The 23604-nt window shown below is 45.5% G+C and overlaps 1 protein-coding gene across 1 annotated transcript in view; it reads left to right on the top strand.

Moving 5' to 3' along the window:
* Window positions 1–23604, top strand: part of map3k13 (mitogen-activated protein kinase kinase kinase 13) — a 138609-nt gene that overhangs the window by 109433 nt on the left and 5572 nt on the right. The window contains exons 6-13 of the mRNA XM_036959538.2: window positions 5113–5271; window positions 5456–5564; window positions 5953–6062; window positions 7753–7869; window positions 13683–13829; window positions 13995–14790; window positions 15767–15837; window positions 16108–16399. Of these exons, the coding sequence (XP_036815433.2) occupies window positions 5113–5271; window positions 5456–5564; window positions 5953–6062; window positions 7753–7869; window positions 13683–13829; window positions 13995–14790; window positions 15767–15837; window positions 16108–16399 (1801 nt within the window). The remainder of the gene's footprint in view (window positions 1–5112; window positions 5272–5455; window positions 5565–5952; window positions 6063–7752; window positions 7870–13682; window positions 13830–13994; window positions 14791–15766; window positions 15838–16107; window positions 16400–23604) is intronic.

Genomic DNA, 23604 nt, shown 5'->3' with positions numbered 1-23604 from the left:
ATATATAGTACATAGTAATATGATAACCCTCTGTGGGGTTATGTTGGGAGGAAGTTAATATATATATAATATATATAGTACATAGTAATATGATAACCCTCTGTGGGGTTATGTTGGGAGGAAGTTAATATATATATAATATATATAATATATATAGTACATAGTAATATGATAACCCTCTGTGGGGTTATGTTGGGAGGAAGTTAATATATATATAATATATATAGTACATAGTAATATGATAACCCTCTGTGGGGTTATGTTGGGAGGAAGTTAATATATATATAATATATATAATATATATAGTACATAGTAATATGATAACCCTCTGTGGGGTTATGTTGGGAGGAAGTTAATATATATATAATATATATAGTACATAGTAATATGATAACCCTCTGTGGGGTTATGTTGGGAGGAAGTTAATATATATATAATATATATAGTACATAGTAATATGATAACCCTCTGTGGGGTTATGTTGGGAGGAAGTTAATATATATATAATATATATAATATATATAGTACATAGTAATATGATAACCCTCTGTGGGGTTATGTTGGGAGGAAGTTAATATATATACAATATATATAGTACATAGTAATATGATAACCCTCTGTGGGGTTATGTTGGGAGGAAGTTAATATATATATAATATATATAGTACATAGTAATATGATAACCCTCTGTGGGGTTATGTTGGGAGGAAGTTAATATATATATAATATATATAATATATATAGTACATAGTAATATGATAACCCTCTGTAGGGTTATGTTGGGAGGAAGTTAATATATATATAATATATATAATATATATAGTACATAGTAATATGATAACCCTCTGTGGGGTTATGTTGGGAGGAAGTTAATATATATATAATATATATAGTACATAGTAATATGATAACCCTCTGTGGGGTTATGTTGGGAGGAAGTTAATATATATATAATATATAGTACATAGTAATATGATAACCCTCTGTGGGGTTATGTTGGGAGGAAGTTAATATATATAATATATATAGTACATAGTAATATGATAACCCTCTGTGGGGTTATGTTGGGAGGAAGTTAATATATATATAATATATATAGTACATAGTAATATGATAACCCTCTGTGGGGTTATGTTGGGAGGAAGTTAATATATATAATATATATAGTACATAGTAATATGATAACCCTCTGTGGGGTTATGTTGGGAGGAAGTTAATATATATATAATATATATAGTACATAGTAATATGATAACCCTCTGTGGGGTTATGTTGGGAGGAAGTTAATATATATATAATATATATAGTACATAGTAATATGATAACCCTCTGTGGGGTTATGTTGGGAGGAAGTTAATATATATATAATATATATAGTACATAGTAATATGATAACCCTCTGTGGGGTTATGTTGGGAGGAAGTTAATATATATATAATATATATAGTACATAGTAATATGATAACCCTCTGTGGGGTTATGTTGGGAGGAAGTTAATATATATATAATATATATAGTACATAGTAATATGATAACCCTCTGTGGGGTTATGTTGGGAGGAAGTTAATATATATATAATATATATAATATATATAGTACATAGTAATATGATAACCCTCTGTGGGGTTATGTTGGGAGGAAGTTAATATATATACAATATATATAGTACATAGTAATATGATAACCCTCTGTGGGGTTATGTTGGGAGGAAGTTAATATATATATAATATATATAGTACATAGTAATATGATAACCCTCTGTGGGGTTATGTTGGGAGGAAGTTAATATATATATAATATATATAATATATATAGTACATAGTAATATGATAACCCTCTGTGGGGTTATGTTGGGAGGAAGTTAATATATATATAATATATATAATATATATAGTACATAGTAATATGATAACCCTCTGTGGGGTTATGTTGGGAGGAAGTTAATATATATAATATATATAGTACATAGTAATATGATAACCCTCTGTGGGGTTATGTTGGGAGGAAGTTAATATATATATAATATATATAGTACATAGTAATATGATAACCCTCTGTGGGGTTATGTTGGGAGGAAGTTAATATATATATAATATATATAATATATATAGTACATAGTAATATAATAACCCTCTGTGGGGTTATGTTGGGAGGAAGTTAATATATATATAATATATATAGTACATAGTAATATGATAACCCTCTGTGGGGTTATGTTGGGAGGAAGTTAATATATATATAATATATATAGTACATAGTAATATGATAACACTCTGTGGGGTTATGTTGGGAGGAAGTTAATATATATATAATATAGATAATATATATATAGTACATAGTAATATGATAACCCTCTGTGGGGTTATGTTGGGAGGAAGTTAATATATATATAATATATATAATATATATAGTACATAGTAATATGATAACCCTCTGTGGGGTTATGTTGGGAGGAAGTTAATATATATATAATATATATAGTACATAGTAATATGATAACCCTCTGTGGGGTTATGTTGGGAGGAAGTTAATATATATATAATATATATAGTACATAGTAATATGATAACCCTCTGTGGGGTTATGTTGGGAGGAAGTTAATATATATATAATATATATAGTACATAGTAATATGATAACCCTCTGTGGGGTTATGTTGGGAGGAAGTTAATATATATATAATATATATAATATATATAGTACATAGTAATATGATAACCCTCTGTGGGGTTATGTTGGGAGGAAGTTAATATATATATAATATATATAATATATATAGTACATAGTAATATGATAACCCTCTGTGGGGTTATGTTGGGAGGAAGTTAATATATATATAATATATATAGTACATAGTAATATGATAACCCTCTGTGGGGTTATGTTGGGAGGAAGTTAATATATATATAATATATATAGTACATAGTAATATGATAACCCTCTGTGGGGTTATGTTGGGAGGAAGTTAATATATATATAATATATAGTACATAGTAATATGATAACCCTCTGTGGGGTTATGTTGGGAGGAAGTTAATATATATATAATATATATAGTACATAGTAATATGATAACCCTCTGTGGGGTTATGTTGGGAGGAAGTTAATATATATATAATATATATAGTACATAGTAATATGATAACCCTCTGTGGGGTTATGTTGGGAGGAAGTTAATATATATATAATATATATAATATATATAGTACATAGTAATATGATAACCCTCTGTGGGGTTATGTTGGGAGGAAGTTAATATATATATAATATATATAATATATATAGTACATAGTAATATGATAACCCTCTGTGGGGTTATGTTGGGAGGAAGTTAATATATATATAATATATATAGTACATAGTAATATGATAACCCTCTGTGGGGTTATGTTGGGAGGAAGTTAATATATATATAATATATATAGTACATTGTAATATGATAACCCTCTGTGGGGTTATGTTGGGAGGAAGTTAATATATATATATATATATATATAATATATATAGTACATAGTAATATGATAACCCTCTGTGGGGTTATGTTGGGAGGAAGTTAATATATATATAATATATATAGTACATAGTAATATGATAACCCTCTGTGGGGTTATGTTGGGAGGAAGTTAATATATATATAATATATATAGTACATAGTAATATGATAACCCTCTGTGGGGTTATGTTGGGAGGAAGTTAATATATATAATATATATAGTACATAGTAATATGATAACCCTCTGTGGGGTTATGTTGGGAGGAAGTTAATATATATATAATATATATAGTACATAGTAATATGATAACCCTCTGTGGGGTTATGTTGGGAGGAAGTTAATATATATAATATATATAGTACATAGTAATATGATAACCCTCTGTGGGGTTATGTTGGGAGGAAGTTAATATAGCACATAGTGTTTGTTAACCCTCTGTGTGGTTGACAGGTTGTGTGGTATTATAATATCCCTCTGTGTGGTTAACATGTTGTGTGGTATTATAATATCCCTCTGTGTGGTTGACAGGTTGTGTGGTATTATAATATAATAACCCTCTGTGTGGTTGACAGGTTGTGTGGTATTATAATATAATAACCCTCTGTGTGGTTGGCAGGTTGTGTGGTATTATAATATAATAACCCTCTGTGTGGTTGGCAGGTTGTGTGGTATTATAATATAATAACCCTCTGTGTGGTTGGCAGGTTGTGTGGTATTATAATATAATAACCCTCTGTGTGGTTGACAGGTTGTGTGGTATTATAATATAATAACCCTCTGTGTGGTTGACAGGTTGTGTGGTATTATAATATAATAACCCTCTGTGTGGTTGACAGATTGTGTGGTATTATAATATCCCTCTGTGTGGTTGACAGGTAGTGTGGTATTATAATATAATAACCCTCTGTGTGGTTGACAGATTGTGTGGTATTATAATATCCCTCTGTGTGGTTGACAGGTTGTGTGGTATTATAATATAATAACCCTCTGTGTGGTTGACAGGTTGTGTGGTATTATAATATAATAACCCTCTGTGTGGTTGACAGGTTGTGTGGTATTATAATATAATAACCCTCTGTGTGGTTGACAGGTTGTGTGGTATTATAATATAATAACCCTCTGTGTGGTTGACAGATTGTGTGGTATTATAATATCCCTCTGTGTGGTTGACAGGTTGTGTGGTATTATAATATAATAACCCTCTGTGTGGTTGGCAGGTTGTGTGGTATTATAATATAATAACCCTCTGTGTGGTTGACAGGTTGTGTGGTATTATAATATAATAACCCTCTGTGTGGTTGACAGGTTGTGTGGTATTATAATATAATAACCCTCTGTGTGGTTGACAGGTTGTGTGGTATTATAATATAATAACCCTCTGTGTGGTTGACAGGTTGTGTGGTATTATAATATAATAACCCTCTGTGTGGTTGACAGGTTGTGTGGTATTATAATATAATAACCCTCTGTGTGGTTGACAGGTTGTGTGGTATTATAATATAATAACCCTCTGTGTGGTTGACAGGTTGTGTGGTATTATAATATAATAACCCTTTGTGTGGAGTACAGGTCGTTTGGCGTGGTGTTATAATATAGTAACCCTCTGTGTGGAGTACAGGTCGTTTGGCGTGGTGTTATGGGAGCTGTTGACTGGAGAGATCCCCTATAAAGACGTGGACTCCTCAGCCATCATCTGGGGTGTGGGTAGCAACAGCCTCCACCTCCCTGTTCCCTCCACATGCCCTGATGGGTTCAAGATCCTCATGAAGCAGACATGGTGAGATACGCAGATCTGAGATAAATATCACACACCCTGCAAATATTCTAGGTAATATCTTCCTGTATAATAACATGGATTCTTGTAATCTCGCCCTCTCCTTCCTCTTTTTGGTTGGTCTCCACTCCACTCTCTTGTTCTCCTCCCTCTCTCCTTGCTATTTGCCTTTTCTCCTCCCCTCCAGGCAAGGGAAGCCCAGGAATCGTCCGTCATTCCGTCAAATCCTACTCCATCTGGACATCGCCTCAGCTGATATCCTGGGAGCTCCTCAGGAGACCTACTTCAAGTCTCAGGTGAGAACACAACCATTCTAAGCCCCTAGCATACCTGTCCTTATAGACCATTCTAAGCCCCTAGCATACCTGTCCTTATAGACCATTCTAAGGCCCTAGCATACCTGTCCTTATAGACCATTCTAAGGCCCTAGCATACCTGTCCTTATAGACCATTCTAAGGCCCTAGCATACCTGTCCTTATAGACCATTCTAAGGCCCTAGCATACCTGTCCTTATAGACCATTCTAAGCCCCTAGCATACCTGTCCTTATAGACCATTCTAAGCCCCTAGCATACCTGTCCTTATAGACCATTCTAAGCCCCTAGCATACCTGTCCTTATAGACCATTCTAAGCTATAGCCACCCTGTAGTGATATGTAACCCAGTGTGTGCTGTTCCTGTCAGTCTGAGTGGAGGGAGGAGGTGAGGAAACACTTTGAGAAGATCAAGTCTGAAGGAACCTGCATCCACCGACTGGATGAGGAGCTGATCAAACGCAGGAGGGATGAACTCAGGTAGGAGAGAGAGAGTTTGTATATACAGGTGACGTCGGGAAGTTTCCATACACCTTAACCAAATGCATTTATACTCAGTTTTTCACAATTCCTAACATTTAATCCTAGTAAAAATGCCCTGTCTTAGGTCAGTTAGGATCACCACTTTATTTTAAAGAATGTGAAAATGTCAGAATAATAGTAGAGAGAATCATTTATTTCAGCTTTTATTTCTTTCATCACATTCCCAGTGGGTCAGAAGTTTACATACACTCAATTAGTATTTGGTAGCATTGCTTTTATATTGTTTAACTTGGGTCAAATGTTTCAGGTTGCCTTCCACAAGCTTCCCACAATAAGTTGGGTGAATTTTGGCCCATTCCTCCTGACAGAGCTGGTGTAACTGAGTCTGGTTTGTAGGCCTCCTTGCTTGCACACACTTTTTTAGTTCTGCCCACACATTTTCTATGGGAGGTCAGGGCTTTGTGATGGCCACTCCAATACCTTGACTTTGTTGTCCTTAAGCCATTTTGCCACAACTTTGGAAGTATGCTTGGGGTCATTGTCCATTTGGAAGACCCATTTGCGACCAAGCTTTAACTTCCTGACTGATGTCTTGAGATGTTGCTTCAATATATCCACATAATTTTCCTACCTCATGATGCCATCTATTTTGTGAAGTGCACCAGACCCTCCTGCAGCAAAGCACCCCCACAACATGATGCTGCCACCCCTCGTGCTTCATGGTTGGGATGGTGCTCTTCGGCTTGCAAGCCTCCCCCTTTTTCCTCCAAACATAACGATGGTCATTATGACCAAACAGTTCTATTCCTGTTTCATCAGACCAGAGGACATTTAAGTATATTTGTCCCCATGTGAAGTTGCAAACCGTAGTCTGGCTTTTTTTATGGTGGTTTTGGAGCAGTGGCTTCTTCCTTGCTGAGCGGCCTTTCAGGTTATGTCGATATAGGACTCGTTTTACTGTGGATATAGACACTTTTGTACCTGTTTCCTCCAGCATCTTCACGTCCTTTGCTGTTGTTCTGGGATTGATTTGCACTTTTCGCACCAAAGTACGTTCATCTCTACGAGGCAGAACGCGTCTCTTTCCTGAGCGGTATGATGACTGTGTGGTCCCATGGTGTTTATACTTGCGTACTATTGTTTGTACAGATGAACGTGGTACCTTCAGGCATTTAGAAATTGCTCCTAAGGATGAACCAGACTTGTAGAGGTCTACACTTGTTTTATCTGAGGTCTTGGCTGATTTCTTTTGATTTCCCCATGATGTCAAGCAAAGAGGCACTGAGTTTGAAGGTAGCCCTTGAAATACATCCACAGTTACACCTCCAATTGACCCAAATTATGTCAAGTATCAGAAGCTTCTAAAGCCATGACATAATTTTCTGGAATTTTCCAAGCTGTTTAAAGGCACAGTCAATTTAGTGTATGTAAACTTCTGACCCACTGGAATTGTGATACAGTGAATTATAAGTGAAATAATTTGTCTGTAAACAATTGTTGGAAAAATTACTTGTGTCATGCACAAAGTAGATGTCCTAACCGACTTGCCAAAACTATAGTTAGTTAACAAGAAATGTGTGGAGTGTTTGAAAAACGAGTTTTAATGACTCCAACCTAAGTGGAATGTAAACTTCTGACTTCAACTGTAGATAGATGTGTATTGAGCGTACTGTCTCTCTCTCTCTAGACATGCCCTGGACATCAGGGAGCACTACGAGAGGAAGTTGGAGAGAGCTAACAACCTCTACATGGAGCTGAGTGCCATCATGTTACAGCTGGAGGTCCGCGAGAAGGAGCTCATCAAGTACGTATAGAATGGAACCTGTATCCTACTACATCGATGTGGTAAAGGAGTCCATGGAGACGTTCTATTGACCAGACTGGAACACATTCAACAAATCTGATCTACCTCAGTTGAAATTAGTCAAATCCGTCATGATTGATATATTGTAACAGGCCCACAATGTTTTTACTAAAGTCCAATTTGGATATATTTGGCTGTTTTAGCTGCATAACATGTAGAAGTTGTCCCTTTTCAGGTTTAGAAGAAGTGACTGCTAAATGCAATCTCTGTTTCTCTGGTCAGAACTAGGAAGAACAGGAGGGTCAGAACTAGGAAGAACAGGAGGGTCAGAACTAGGAAGAACAAGAGGGTCAGAACTAGGAAGAACAGGAGGGTCAGAACTAGGAAGAACAGGAGGGTCAGAACTAGGAAGAACAGGAGGGTCAGAACTAGGAAGAACAGGAGGGTCAGAACTAGGAAGAACAGGAGGGTCAGAACTAGGAAGAACAGGAGGGTCAGAACTAGGAAGAACAGGAGGGTCAGAACTAGGAAGAACAGGAGGGTCAGAACCAGGAAGAACAGGAGGGTCAGAACTAGGAAGAACAGGAGGGTCAGAACTAGGAAGAACAGGAGGGTCAGAACTAGGAAGAACAGGAGGGTCAGAACTAGGAAGAACAGGAGGGTCAGAACTAGGAAGAACAGGAGGGTCAGAACCAGGAAGAACAGGAGGGTCAGAACTAGGAAGAACAGGAGGGTCAGAACTAGGAAGAACAGGAGGGTCAGAACTAGGAAGAACAGGAGGGTCAGAACTAGGAAGAACAGGAGGGTCAGAACTAGGAAGAACAGGAGGGTCAGAACCAGGAAGAACAGGAGGGTCAGAACTAGGAAGAACAGGAGGGTCAGAACTAGGAAGAATAGGAGGGTCAGAACCAGGAAGAACAGGAGGGTCAGAACTAGGAAGAATAGGAGGGTCAGAACCAGGAAGAACAGGAGGGTCAGAACCAGGAAGAACAGGAGGGTCAGAACTAGGAAGAACAGGAGGGTCAGAACCAGGAAGAACAGGGCAATATGCACAAGTTACATCATCAGTGGGTGCAGCTGAACACTGTATGCTGGAAACACTCAATTTGTTATATTTTACTGAAACATAACCAATATTCGTTGAATATAAATACCAAACTTGTTTTTGCATGGATTCCGCGACGCGGTTCGCTTTTAACTACTAGGACCACTATTTATTGTCCTGGAATACTGCTTAACAGAGACACTAAGCTGCAAGCTAACGAAGTTGGTACCGGATGAGTTTTGCAGCCCTCTGTCTGGAGAAATAAATGAATGGTTCCAGCACCTTAGGAGCTACTAGACTGTCTTTTGGGACAATCCGGATCACTCAGAGTTTTCCAATGCGGCAATTGTTTGCTTGCCGAGGATTATAGGCTTGATCTGTCTTCCTTGATCACGCAGGTCGCCAGCCTACGTAAGAAACTGGAAAACGAAGAGTGGCATGTTTACCTTTTCTACGCCGGTGTCTGGACGCTGTTCGCGCTTGTTGGATGCATCTCTGGCCATCTCTGGCCAGTGTTGCCCGGAGCTCCCCCATCTGATAGTGGAGTTGAAGGAGCACAGCAAGAGGACCATGGCAATCAAAGATGCTCACATGTCACGAGCCGTGGAAGCCGAAGACAGCAGCCTCCCGCAAAGCAGTCAACACTCCCAACGAGAGGCCAACAACTAATAGTTTTGCCATCCTGGAGCCTGATCTACCTGCACCTTCGTCACTGGGAGTACCTGTGTCTGCGGCCACACTGCAACTCCTACGGTTTCGAAGTCGCTGTCGGTAACCTTCTGTCCCTGCACTGGATTCATTCTCGGGGTGGCAGGTAGCCTAGTGGTTAGAGCGTTGGGCTAATAACCGTAAGGTTGCAAGTTCAAATCCCCGAGCTGACAAGGTACTCAAATCCCCGAGCTGACAAGGTTCTTCCCCTGAACAAGGCAGTTAATCTACTGTTCCTAAGCTGTCATTGAAACTAAGAATTTGTTCTTAACTGACTTGCCTAGTTAAATAAAATGTAAATACTGTCGGAGGCCTGGGAGCAACGGGCTCAAGTTATCCCACCTCTCGCACATCCATAAAGGCTTCTCTGAATCCTGGGTCTTTGTCTTTCTCGCCAGCGAGGATTTTGGTAAGAAATGGGACCGTTCCCGGTGCAAAAACAATTTTCTATCCTGGAGCTCGAGTAAATGACATTACTAAGCTGCTCCTGCTACGTCAGGACATTGATTCCTAGTCCATGTGGGTTTTAATGACATTACTAAGCTGCTCCTGAATGTCAGGACATAAACATTGATTCTATCCTAGTCCATGTGTGTTTTAATGACATTACTAAGCTGCTCCTGAATGTACTACACAGGACATTGATTCTATCCTAGTCCATGTGGGTTTTAAGGACATTACTAAGCTGCTCCTGAATGTACTACACCAGGACATAAACATTGATTCTATCCTAGTCCATGTGGGTTTTAATGACATCATGAACAGCAGCTCTGAACAGTTGAAACTGAATTTTAAAGAGCTGATTCACTCTCTGCTTGACACTAATAAAAGACCCATCATATCTGGCCCTGTGCCCTCTCTGAATCGTGGCATTGAATGCTTTAGCAGGATTCTTTCTCTTCACAACTGGTTACGTGATTATTGGGTAACTTTTGTTGGCAATTTCGATACCTTTTGGAAACAGAACATGTTTTATAAGGAGGATGGGATCCACCCAAATCATTTGGGTTCCTCGATCCTTTCACAGCATTATAAGGCTGCGTTGAGACAATGACTTATCAATGATTCAAGCCCAGCTCAGTTAATCCCTACCATTGTGTCCCTGAGTTGTCATAAGGCTTCAGAAAATGTACATTATCATAGGGGCGTTGGAAGACACAATGTAAGTAACCTAATTTATGTCCCTCTAACTGCCCTGAATGTCTCTGCTGATCCTACAGCTTTTGTATACAGCAATCAACCTGGAGGTATATTTTCTGGGTGATTTAAATACTGACTGGCTTTCATCGAGCTGCCCACTCAAAAGCTTCAACCTGTAATTAGTGCCTGCAACCTGGTTCAGGTCATCAGTCAACTACCAGGGTAGTTACAAACAGCACAGGAATGACATCATCAACATGTATTGATCACATCTTTACTAATGCTGCAGAAATTAGCTATAGTAGCCATACCTAGGAAAACCAAAGTTCCAAAGGCTGGGCCTAATATAGTGTATAAGAGGTCAGGCTGGGCCTAATATAGTGTATAAGAGGTCAGGCTGGGCCTAATATAGTGTATAAGAGGTCAGGCTGGGCCTACTATAGTGTATAAGAGGTCAGGCTGGGCCTAATATAGTGTATAAGAGGACAGGCTGGGCCTAATATAGTGTATAAGAGGTCAGGCTGGGCCTAATATAGTGTATAAGAGGTCAGGATGGGCCTAATATAGTGTATAAGAGGTCAGGCTGGGCCTAATATAGTGTATAAGAGGTCAGGCTGGGCCTAATATAGTGTATAAGAGGACAGGCTGGGCCTAATATAGTGTATCAGAGGTCAGGCTGGGCCTAATATAGTGTATAAGAGGTCAGGCTGGGCCTAATATAGTGTATAAGAGGTCAGGCTGGGCCTAATATAGTGTATAAGAGGTCAGGCTGGGCCTAATATAGTGTATAAGAGGTCAGGCTGGGCCTAATATAGTGTATAAGAGGTCAGGCTGGGCCTAATATAGTGTATAAGAGGTCAGGCTGGGCCTAATATAGTGTATAAGAGGTCAGGCTGGGCCTAATATAGTGTATAAGAGGTCAGGCTGGGCCTAATATAGTGTATAAGAGGTCAGGCTGGGCCTAATATAGTGTATAAGAGGTCAGGCTGGGCCTAATATAGTGTATAAGAGGTCAGGCTGGGCCTAATATAGTGTATAAGAGGTCAGGCTGGGCCTAATATAGTGTATAAGAGGTCAGGCTGGGCCTAATATAGTGTATAAGAGGTCAGGCTGGGCCTAATATAGTGTATAAGAGGTCAGGCTGGGCCTAATATAGTGTATAAGAGGTCAGGCTGGGCCTGATATAGTGTATAAGAGGTCAGGCTGGGCCTAATATAGTGTATAAGAGGTCAGGCTGGGCCTAATATAGTGTATAAGAGGTCAGGCTGGGCCTAATATAGTGTATAAGAGGTCAGGCTGGAACTAATATAGTGTATAAGAGGACAGGCTGGGCCTAATATAGTGTATAAGAGGACAGGCTGGGCCTAATATAGTGTATAAGAGGACAGGCTGGGCCTAATATAGTGTATAAGAGGACAGGCTGGGCCTAATATAGTGTATAAGAGGTCAGGCTGGGCCTAATATAGTGTATAAGAGGTCAGGATGGGCCTAATATAGTGTATAAGAGGTCAGGCTGGGCCTAATATAGTGTATAAGAGGACAGGCTGGGCCTAATATAGTGTATAAGAGGACAGGCTGGGCCTAATATAGTGTATAAGAGGTCAGGCTGGGCCTAATATAGTGTATAAGAGGTCAGGCTGGGCCTGATATAGTGTATAAGAGGTCAGGCTGGGCCTAATATAGTGTATAAGAGGTCAGGCTGGGCCTAATATAGTGTATAAGAGGTCAGGCTGGGCCTAATATAGTGTATAAGAGGTCAGGCTGGGCCTGATATAGTGTATAAGAGGTCAGGCTGGGCCTAATATAGTGTATAAGAGGTCAGGCTGGGCCTAATATAGTGTATAAGAGGTCAGGCTGGGCCTAATATAGTGTATAAGAGGTCAGGCTGGGCCTAATATAGTGTATAAGAGGTCAGGCTGGGCCTAATATAGTGTATAAGAGGTCAGGCTGGGCCTAATATAGTGTATAAGAGGTCAGGCTGGGCCTAATATAGTGTATAAGAGGACAGGCTGGGCCTAATATAGTGTATAAGAGGTCAGGCTGGGCCTAATATAGTGTATAAGAGGACAGGCTGGAACTAATATAGTGTATAAGAGGTCAGGCTGGGCCTAATATAGTGTATAAGAGGTCAGGCTGGGCCTAATATAGTGTATAAGAGGACAGGCTGGGCCTAATATAGTGTATAAGAGGTCAGGCTGGGCCTAATATAGTGTATAAGAGGTCAGGCTGGGCCTAATATAGTGTATAAGAGGACAGGCTGGGCCTAATATAGTGTATAAGAGGTCAGGCTGGGCCTAATATAGTGTATAAGAGGTCAGGCTGGGCCTGATATAGTGTATAAGAGGTCAGGCTGGGCCTAATATAGTGTATAAGAGGTCAGGCTGGGCCTAATATAGTGTATAAGAGGTCAGGCTGGGCCTAATATAGTGTATAAGAGGTCAGGCTGGGCCTGATATAGTGTATAAGAGGTCAGGCTGGGCCTAATATAGTGTATAAGAGGTCAGGCTGGGCCTAATATAGTGTATAAGAGGTCAGGCTGGGCCTAATATAGTGTATAAGAGGTCAGGCTGGGCCTAATATAGTGTATAAGAGGACAGGCTGGGCCTAATATAGTGTATAAGAGGACAGGCTGGGCCTAATATAGTGTATAAGAGGACAGGCTGGGCCTAATATAGTGTATAAGAGGACAGGCTGGGCCTAATATAGTGTATAAGAGGTCAGGCTGGGCCTAATATAGTGTATAAGAGGACAGGCTGGGCCTAATATAGTGTATAAGAGGTCATACAATATGTTTTGTAGTGATTCATATGTTGATGATGTAAAGAAAATCTGTTGGTACGAGGTGGATAATGAGTCTCCAGATCTCCAACAAAAGACAGTTTGACCGAGTCATCAGTGTGTCATTACTACCCCCCCGTAGGAGAGAGTTGGCTGTGGAGAAGAAGTATCCAGGTAACTACAAGCGTTCCCACCTGGTGCGGCCCATCGTCAGGCCCAACGCCGTGGAGAAATTCATCAGGAAGAAAGGCTGCATTTCCCACAAGACTGGGATACCCCCTGCGAAGAGGTCAGAGCTCTCACTATATTAAAGACGGGGCATGGCATGTATGGGCAGGGTTTACTCCTCCCTCGTACCATGTTCCTTGGCGAGTATGTTTGTATTGTTTTAGAAGCAGTGTTAGTATACTACTACTGACACCACACCCTGACCTTTAACCTCTGACCCCTCAAGGCCGGACCTGCTGCGTTCCGAAGGTATCCCAAGTGTGGAGGTGCTCCCATCCCCCTCGCCCCACTCTACCAGCCCCAAGGTTTCCACACCACCTGGCAAGCAGAGGTACCGCAGCAAGCCTCGGCACCGCCGTGCCAACAGCAAGGGTTCCCACAGCGACTTCCCCGGGGTTCTGAAGACCGGGCCGGGGGCGGAGGCTACGGAGGAGCAACAACCCCTCGAAGACCACTACCAGCACCAACCTCTAGGGAAGCAGCACTACCATCATCCTGCCACCGGGTGTGCTGTCCAAGAGCACTACGAGCACCACCACCACCCCCCACCACAGGGCCCTCTGCTGCCCCTGAAGAACAGAGAGGAAGCGGTGGTCAACTGTGCCAACAACCTGCGTTACTTCGGCCCGGCCGCGGCCCTGCGGAGCCCCCAGACAGACCACCTCCAACGCCGCCTGTCCGGCACCAGCCCTGACCTCATCTCTACGGCCGTGGTGTCAGACTCACGTCAGCGCAGCATCTCTGTATCAGGCCGCAGGGGGAGGGGTGGGACACTGTGCCCCTGCTGCCAGGCACACCCCTTCCCAGGCTGCCTGCACTGCCAGGAGACGCCCCCAGCCCCCAGCCACCCAGAGCTGCCACACTACTCCCTGCTGTCCACCTGTGAGGGCTCATCCCCCTCCCTGTCCAGAGTACCTGACCCCACGGCAGAGGGAGAGCAGCAGGAGAAGCAGGATACAGCTCGGAAGAGCAGCTTACCCTCTGGAGCTGGCCTCCCACGCAACCTCAGGCCCCTCAGGAAGGTGAGTGAGTGAGTGAGTGAGTGAGTGAGTGAGTGAGTGAGTGAGTGAGTGAGTGAGTGAGTGAGTGAGTGAGTGAGAGAGAGAGAGAGAGAGAGAGAGAGAGAGAGAGAGGAGTTTTACCTTTTTCTGGGAGCGTCAAATATATACAGTTATTAGTATAAATGCTGAGATTGCTCCCTAGCCCTGTCACTTCAGAGAATTGTACATTAGCAGAAGCCTGTCTGAATTCTTAAAGGGGATGAAGTGGTTCCTCTGTAGCCCAGTTCTTTCACCCGGCTGACTGTCTTAAAGGGGATGAAGTGGTTCCTCTGTAGCCCAGTTCATTCACACGGCTGACTGTCTTAAAGTGGATGAAGTGGTTCCTCTGTAGCCCAGTTCATTCACACGGCTGACTGTCTTAAAGTGGATGAAGTGGTTCCTCTGTAGCCCAGTTCATTCACACGGCTGACTGTCTTAAAGTGGATGAAGTGGTTCCTCTGTAGCCCAGTTCATTCACACGGCTGACTGTCTTAAAGGGGATGAAGTGGTTCCTCTGTAGCCCAGTTCATTCACACGGCTGACTGTCTTAAAGGGGATGAAGTGGTTCCTCTTTAGCCCAGTTCTTTCACCCGGCTGACTGTCTTAAAGGGGATGAAGTGGTTCCTCTTTAGCCCAGTTCTTTCACCCGGCTGACTGTCTTAAAGGGGATGAAGTGGTTCCTCTTTAGCCCAGTTCTTTCACCCGGCTGACTGTCTTAAAGGGGATGAAGTGGTTCCTCTTTAGCCCAGTTCTTTCACCCGGCTGACTGTCTTAAAGGGGATGAAGTGGTTCCTCTTTAGCCCAGTTCATTCACACTGCTGACTGTCTTAAAGGGGATGAAGTGGTTCCTCTGTAGCCCAGTTCATTCACACGGCTGGCTGTTTTTTAAAGTGCTAGTCTGTGAAGGAGGCTGGCCAGCAGCCGTTCTAATGTCTGTCTGTAATGTCTCGTCTCTCAGGCTGGTGATGAGTCGTCAGAGGAAGAGGAGGGGGAGGTGGACAGTGAGGTGGAGTTTCCACGGAGACAGAGGTGAGAAGCTGCTCCTCATATGAATCGTTACTATAATATTCCTCGCTGCTCCTCAGCTATTCATGTCCTCCTCTAATGGGTTTTACCAGCTGACATATACAAATACAACTGGATTGATTACTATCTAACAGTTGTCTTTTACTCACACATTAACTCTCTCTCTCCTCTCTTTCCTCCTTGTCTCGTCCCCCTCCGCTCTCTCTCCCTCTCCTCTATCTCTCCTATTTGTCCCTCTCCTCTCTCACTCCTCCCCCTCCCTCCCCTCCCCAGACCACACCGCTGTATGAGGTCGTTCCAGTCCTACTCCACCTTCAGCTCAGAGAACCTGTCTGTATCTGAGGAAGAGGAGGGTAACACCAGTGACCGCTCCCACAGCGGACCCCTGGAGCTCCTTTCAGCCTCTCAGGAGGACCACCTGGATGAGCTGCTATCCCACACACCTGACATCCCCATCGACATCAACACCCAGTCAGACGGCCTGTCTGATAAGGAGTGTGCTGTCCGCAGGGTCAAGACCCAGATCTCCCTGGGGAAACTGTGTTCTGATGAGCACAGCTATGAGGTGAGGCGAAAGAGAGGTCGCACAGCTATGAGATCAGAGAGAGACATACCAATTCCAATTGGCTGAACTTAAACTATTTAACATCATCCTCAGCTCTGGCATCTTCCCCAATATTTGGAACCAAGGACTGATCACCCCAATCCACAAAAGTGGAGACAAATTTGACCCCAGTAACTACCGGGGGAAATGGGTCAACAGCAACCTTGGGAAAATCCTCTGCATTATCATTAACAGCAGACTCGTACATTTCCTCAGTGAAAACAATGTACTGAGCAAATGTCAAATTGGCTTTTTACCAAATTATCATACAACAGACCACGTATTCACCCTGCACACCCTAATTGACAATCAAACAAACCAAAACAAAGGGAAAGTTGATTTCAAAAAAGCCTTCGACTCAATTTGGCATGAGGGTCTGTTATGCATATTGATGGCAAGCGGTGTTGGAGGTAGGTAACTTCCACAAAGCTGTGAATGATCTGAGAGACAAGGCAAGAAGGGCATTCTATGCCATCAAAAGGAATATAACATTTAACAACCCAATTAGGAAAAAATACTTAAATCAGTCATAGAGCCCATTGCCATTTATGGTTGTGAGGTCTGGGGTCCGCTCACCAACCAAGACTTCACAAAATGGGTCAAACACCAAATTGGGCCATCACCTACAGAGAGATGAACCTGGAGAAGAGTCCCATAAGCAAGCTGGTCCTGGGGCTCTGTTCACAAACAGACCCCACAGAGCCCCAGGACAGCAACACAATTAGACCCAACCAAATCATTGCTCTGTTTTTTAGTCAATTCTTTCCATTGTGTCAAGTAATTCTATTTTAGTAGAATGCTATTTGGCCCTAAACAGAGAGTACACAGTGTCAGAAAACATGACCACTCTGACTGGCCCTAAACAGAGAGGGCACAGTGTCAGAAAACCTGACCACTCTGACTGGCCCTAAACAGAGAGTACACAGTGTCAGAAAACATGACCACTCTGACTGGCCCTAAACAGAGAGGACACAGTGTCAGAAAACCTGAAAGCTTTGACTGGGGCGGCAGGGTAGCCTAGTGGTTAGAGCTTTGGACTAGTAACCGGAATTATTATCCTACCAAACTTGCTAACTGTTTGTAGTCGCTAATGGCGGTACTCAGCAATCTATTGTCTGTCTAATCACTCTGACATCAATGCAAATGCATTCGAAAATCTAATCAAACGCTTCATGAGAACTCAGAGTTTGAGCCGGACTAGGATCACCTGTTGCACAGCAATAGCCAGCTCTTCATAGCTGGTTGGAATGAAATAAGTAATCCTATGTGGCACCACCCTGTTTCCCCCTGCCCTGTTTCCCCCTGCCCCCGTTCCCCCTGCCCCTGTTTGCCCTGCCCCTGTTTGCCCTGCCCCTGTTTGCCCTGCCCCTGTTTCCCCCTGCCCCTGTTCCCCCCGCCCCTGTTTCCCCCCGCCCCTGTTCCCCCCTGCCCCTGTTCCTCCCTGCCCCTGTTCCCCCTCCCCCTGTTTCCCCCTGCCCCTGTTCCCCCTGCCCCTGTTCCCCCTGCCCCTGTTTCCCCCCGCCCCTGTTTCCCCCTGCCCCTGTTCCCCCCCTCCCTGTTCCCCCTGCCCCTGTTCCCCCCCTCCCTGTTTCCCCCTGCCCCTGTTCCCCCCCTCCCTGTTCCCCCTGCCCCTGTTCCCCCCCGCTCCTGTTTTCCCCCCGCCCCTGTTCCCCCCCGCCCCTGTTTCCCCCTGCCCCTGTTTCCCCCCGCCCCTGTTTCCCCCTGCCCCTGTTCCCCCCCTCCCTGTTCCCCCTGCCCCTGTTTCCCCCCTCCCTGTTTCCCCCTGCCCCTGTTCCCCCCCGCACCTGTTTCCCCCTGCCCCTGTTTCCCCCTGCCCCTGTTTCCCCCCGCCCCTGTTTCCCCCTGCCCCTGTTCCCCCCTCCCTGTTCCCCCTCCCTGTTCCCCCCCTCCCTGTTTCCCCCTGCCCCTGTTTCCCCCTGCCCCTGTTCCCCCCCTCCCTGTTTCCCCCTGCCCCTGTTCCCCCTGCCCCTGTTCCCCCTGCCCCTGTTTCCCCCCCCCGCTCCTGTTTTCCCCCTGCCCCTGTTCCCCCCGCCCCTGTTTTCCCCCTGCCCCTGTTTCCCCCTGCCCCTGTTCCCCCCCTGCCCCTGTTCCCCCTGCCCCTGTTTCCCCCTGCCCCTGTTCCCCCCGCCCCTGTTTCCCCCTGCTCCTGTTTTGCCCCTGTTTTCCCCCGCCCCTGTATTCCCCCTGCCCCTGTTTCCCCCTGCCCCTGTTCCCCCCCGCCCCTGTTCCCCCTGCCCCTGTTCCCCCCCGCCCCTGTTCCCCCCCGCCCCTGTTCCCCCCTGCCCCTGTTCCACCCCGCCCCTGTTTTCCCCCTGCCCCTGTATTCCCCCTGCCCCTGTTCCCCCCCGCCCCTGTTCCCCCCTGCCCCTGTTCCCCCCCGCCCCTGTTTCCCCCCCGCCCCTGTTTCCCCCCGCCCCTGTTTTCCCCCTGACCCTGTTTCCCCCTGCCCCTGTTCCCCCCCTGCCCCTGTTCCCCCTGCCCCTGTTTCCCCCTGCCCCTGTTCCCCCCGATCCTGTTTCCCCCTGCTCCTGTTTTGCCCCTGTTTTCCCCCGCCCCTGTATTCCCCCTGCCCCTGTTTCCCCCTGCCCCTGTTCCCCCCCGCCCCTGTTCCCCCTGCCCCTGTTCCCCCCCGCCCCTGTTCCCCCCCGCCCCTGTTCCCCCTGCCCCTGTTCCCCCCCGCCCCTGTTTTCCCCTGCCCCTGTTCCCCCCCTCCCTGTTCCCCCTGCCCCTGTTCCCCCCCTCCCTGTTTCCCCCTGCCCCTGTTCCCCCCCCGACCCTGTTTCCCCCGCCCCTGTTTTCCCCCTGCCCCTGTTCCCCCTGCCCCTGTTCCCCCCTGTCCCTGTTTTCCCCCGCGCCTGTTTCCCCCTGCCCCTGTTCCCCCCTGCCTTGTTTCCCCCTGCCCCTGTTCCCCCCTGCCCTGTTTTCCCCCTGCCCCTGTTTCCCCCTGCTCCTGTTTTGCCCCTGTTTTCCCCTGCCCCTGTATTCCCCCTGCCCCTGTATTCCCCCTGCCCCTGTTTCCCCCTGCCCCTGTTTTCCCCCTGCCCCTGTTCCCCCCCACCCCTGTTTCCCCCCTGCCCCTGTTTCCCCCTGCCCCTGTTTCCCCCTGTCCCTGTTCCCCCCGCTCCTGTTTCCCCCTGCCCCTGTTCCCCCCGCCCCTGTTCCCCCCGCCCCTGTTTCCCCCCGCCCCTGTTTCCCCCTGCCCCTGTTCCCCCCTGCCCCTGTTCCCCCCCGCCCCTGTTTTCCCCCTGCTCCTGTTTCCCGCTTCCCCTGTTCCCCCCCGCCCCTGTTCCCCCCCGCCCCTGTTCCCCCCTGCCCCTGTTCCCCCCCCGCCCCTGTTCCCCCCCCCCCTGTCCCCCCCGCCCCTGTTTTCCCCCTGCTCCTGTTTGCCCCTGTTCCCCCCCGCCCCTGTTCCCCCCTGCCCCTGTTCCCCTCCGCCCCTGTTTTCCCCCCCGCTCCTGTTTCCCCCGCCCCTGTTCCCCCCCGCCCCTGTTCCCCCCCGCCCCTGTTTTCCCCCTGCTCCTGTTCCCGCTGCCCCTGTTTTCCCCCTGCCCCTGTTCCCCCCCGCCCCTGTTCCCCCCCGCTCCTGTTTCCCCCGCCCCTGTTCCCCCCCACCCCTGTTCCCCCCCGCCCCTGTATTCCCCCCCGCCCCTGTTTTCCCCCTGCCCCTGTTCCCCCCCGCCCCTGTTCCCCCCCGCCCCTGTTTTCCCCCTGCCCCTGTTCCCCCCTGCCCCTGTTTTCCCCCTGCTCCTGTTTCCCCCTGCCCCTGTTCCCCCCCGCCCCTGTTTTCCCCCTGCTCCTGTTTCCCCCTGCCCCTGTTCCCCCCCGCCCCTGTTCCCCCCCGCCCCTGTTCCCCCCCGCCCCTGTTTTCCCCCGCTCCTGTTTTCCCCTGCTCCTGTTTTCCCCTGCCCTTGTTTTCCCCTGTCCCTGTTTCCCCCTGTCCCTGTTCCCGACAAGTGCATGATAAGGGCCCATTCTAAATCAAAACTAATTTCACACATATATTATTTAGTATATATAAAGACAAGATTAAATTAAGAATAGTCTGATGGGTGCCCACAGCCGTATGGCATAGCCAGAACAGGGCCTAGCATAAGGACGACTCCGAATACGCTATTCTGGTCTTCTGAAATAGACCTTCTTCTTTAGACCTAAAAAATAAAAAAATATTGGATTTATTGTGACGGTGTTGGCTATATTAAATGGAACTGGCAGCATTTTACAGTAGGCCACTAATATGTTGCAGTCTGGCTTCGGTTTTTAAAGCTTGACAACAAGCATAATAACCCCCAAAAAATAAACCTGCAACAACATACCATGCAAAGCAGAGTTCTGTTAAAGCAACATTAGAGCAGTAGCCTGGGCTGGCTACTCTACTACAAGACATTTAGGTCTGTTAAAGCAACATTAGAGCAGTAGCCTGGGCTGGCTACTCTACTACAAGACATTTAGGTCTGTTAAAGCAACATTAGAGCAGTAGCCTGGGCTGGCTACTCTACTACAAGACATGTAGGTCTGTTAAAGCAACATTAGAGCAGTAGCCTGGGCTGGCTACTCTACTACAAGACATTTAGGTCTGTTAAAGCAACATTAGAGCAGTAGCCTGGGCTGGCTACTCTACTACAAGACATTTAGGTCTGTTAAAGCAACATTAGAGCAGTAGCCTGGGCTGGCTACTCTACTAGAAGACATGTAGGTCTGTTAAAGCAACATTAGAGCAGTAGCCTGGGTTGGCTACTCTACTACAAGACATTTAGGTATGTTAAAGCAACATTAGAGCAGTAGCCTGGGCTGGCTACTCTACTACAAGACATTTAGGTCTGTTAAAGCAACATTAGAGCAGTAGCCTGGGCTGGCTACTCTACTACAAGACATTTAGGTCTGTTAAAGCAACATTAGAGCAGTAGCCTGGGCTGGCTACTCTACTACAAGACATTTAGGTCTGTTAAAGCAACATTAGAGCAGTAGCCTGGGCTGGCTACTCTACTACAAGACATTTAGAGTGCACCATACAGTGAAGCTGCATTCATCTGTACCGGTGATCCATGCATTTAATATGGACTGTGCACTGATTGAGTTTGACACCCCTGGGGTACAGCGTATCTATTTATGTAGCTAGCTATTTATTTAGCAAGTTTAAAACACAGCACATTAGCTAGCTGCTGGAAGAATGTCATGTCATTGGAGGAGTGGGTGAGTAACAGACTTTTCCCCCCTCATATCTTTTTTTCAGTGGCTACAAGTAGAGATGCAGGTGTCATTTGGTTAGCTAGCAAGAAATGTGAATCGCTTTGCTAACTAGCTATGCTGAACTTGAATGACTGTTATCCACAGTTAGCATACAGTGCATTCGGAAAGTATTCAGACCCCTTCCCTTTTTCCACATTTTGTTACGTTACAGTCTTATGTTTGCAAATTTATTAAAAAACAGAAATACCTTATTTACATAAGTCTTCAGATCCTTTGCTATGGGACATGAAATTGAGCTCAGGTGCATCCTGTTTCCATTGATCATCCTTGAGATGTTTCTACAACTTGATTGGAGTCCACCTGTGGAAAATTTAATTGATTGGACATGATTTGGAAAGGCACACACGTCTATATAAGGTCCCACAGTTGACAATGCATGTCAGAGCAAAAACCAAGCCATGAGGTCGAAGGAATTTCGTTATCAATGTTCATAAACTTAAATTAATCTACTCAGTCTGCAACCCAGAGTTTGTAAGATTCTGGTTGAATGAAACAGACAAGAGTCCCAGCTTACAATAGTCAGAATGTTTATTCACGAGAGCGCTCTGAAGTCCATTATACAAAGACATCCATTTTATAACTGTAGATATCCTACACACATACATACACACGAACTGTAGGTGAGTTGTATCCTTCTCCATAGTTCTCACCACTGTGTATCACTACCCAGCCAACAGCTCCATTCCCCGAGATTAGAGGAACCTTGAGAAGGACTCCCTGTCCTATCATAAGTTTCTCAGGGTTCTAGCCAGGTCGGGTCAAACACAGTTGAACTGTTCTCTGTATTTTCTTAGGCACACACATACACACACATTTCTCTCCCTCACAGGTCTCTCCTGAACCTAGTTGGACTTACATGTAATACTTTAATTATTCCTTATACATGCTACATAAACTATAATCGCTAATAGTTGGGTTTCAGGTGGAATTATTTAATCATTATCTTTAAACATATAAATTCCCTTATCATCCGTAGAGCTCCGAGTCAGGATTGTGTCGAGGTACAGATCTGGGGAATGGGGACCAAAACATTTCTGCAGCATTGAAGGTCCCCAAGAACACAGTGGCCTCCATTCTTAAATGGAAGAAGTTTGGAACCACCAAGACTCTTCCTAGAGCTGACCGCCCGGCCAAACTGAGCAATCAGGGGAGAAGGGCCTTGGTCAGGGAGATGACCAAGAACCCGATGGTTACTCTGACAGAGCTCCAGAGTTCCTCTGTGGAGATGGGAGAAACTTACAGAAGGACAATCTCTGCAGCACTCCACCAATCAGGGCTTTATGGTAGAATGGCACAAGACAGCCCGCTTGGGGTTTGCCAAATGGCACCTAAAGGACTCTCAGACCATGAGAAACAAGACTCTCTGGTCTGATGAAACCAAGATTGAACTCTTTGGCCTGAATGCCAAGTGTCACGTCTGGAGGAAACATGGTACCATCCCTACGGTGAAGCATGGTGGTGGCAGCATCATGCTGTGGGGATGTTTTTCAGTGGCAGGGACTGAGAGACTAGTCAGGATCGAGGGAAAGATGAATTGAGCAAAGTACAGAGAGGTCTTTGATAAAAACCTGCTCCAGAGTGCTCAGGACCTCAGACTGGGGTGAAGGTTCACCTTCCAACAGGACAACAACCCTAAGCACACAGCCAAGACAACGCAGGAGTGGCTTCGGGACAAGTTTCTGAATGTACTTGAGTGGCCCAGCCAGAGCCCGGATTTGAACCAGATCAAACATCTCTGGAGAGACCTGAAAATAGCTGTGCAGCAACACTCCCCATCCAACCAGACAGAGGTTGAGAGGATCTGCAGAGAAGAATGGGAGAAACTCCCCAAATACAGGTGTGCCAAGCTTGTAGCGTCATACCCAAGAAGACTCAAGGTTGTAATCGCTGCCAAAGGT

The sequence above is a fragment of the Oncorhynchus mykiss genome, chromosome 22, assembly GCF_057628025.1.
Source record: "Oncorhynchus mykiss isolate SJ-2025 chromosome 22, ASM5762802v1, whole genome shotgun sequence".
Classification (NCBI taxonomy): Eukaryota; Metazoa; Chordata; class Actinopteri; order Salmoniformes; family Salmonidae; genus Oncorhynchus; species Oncorhynchus mykiss.
Note: the sequence above shows the minus strand (reverse complement) of the source record. Positions and strands in the feature narration are given on the sequence as shown.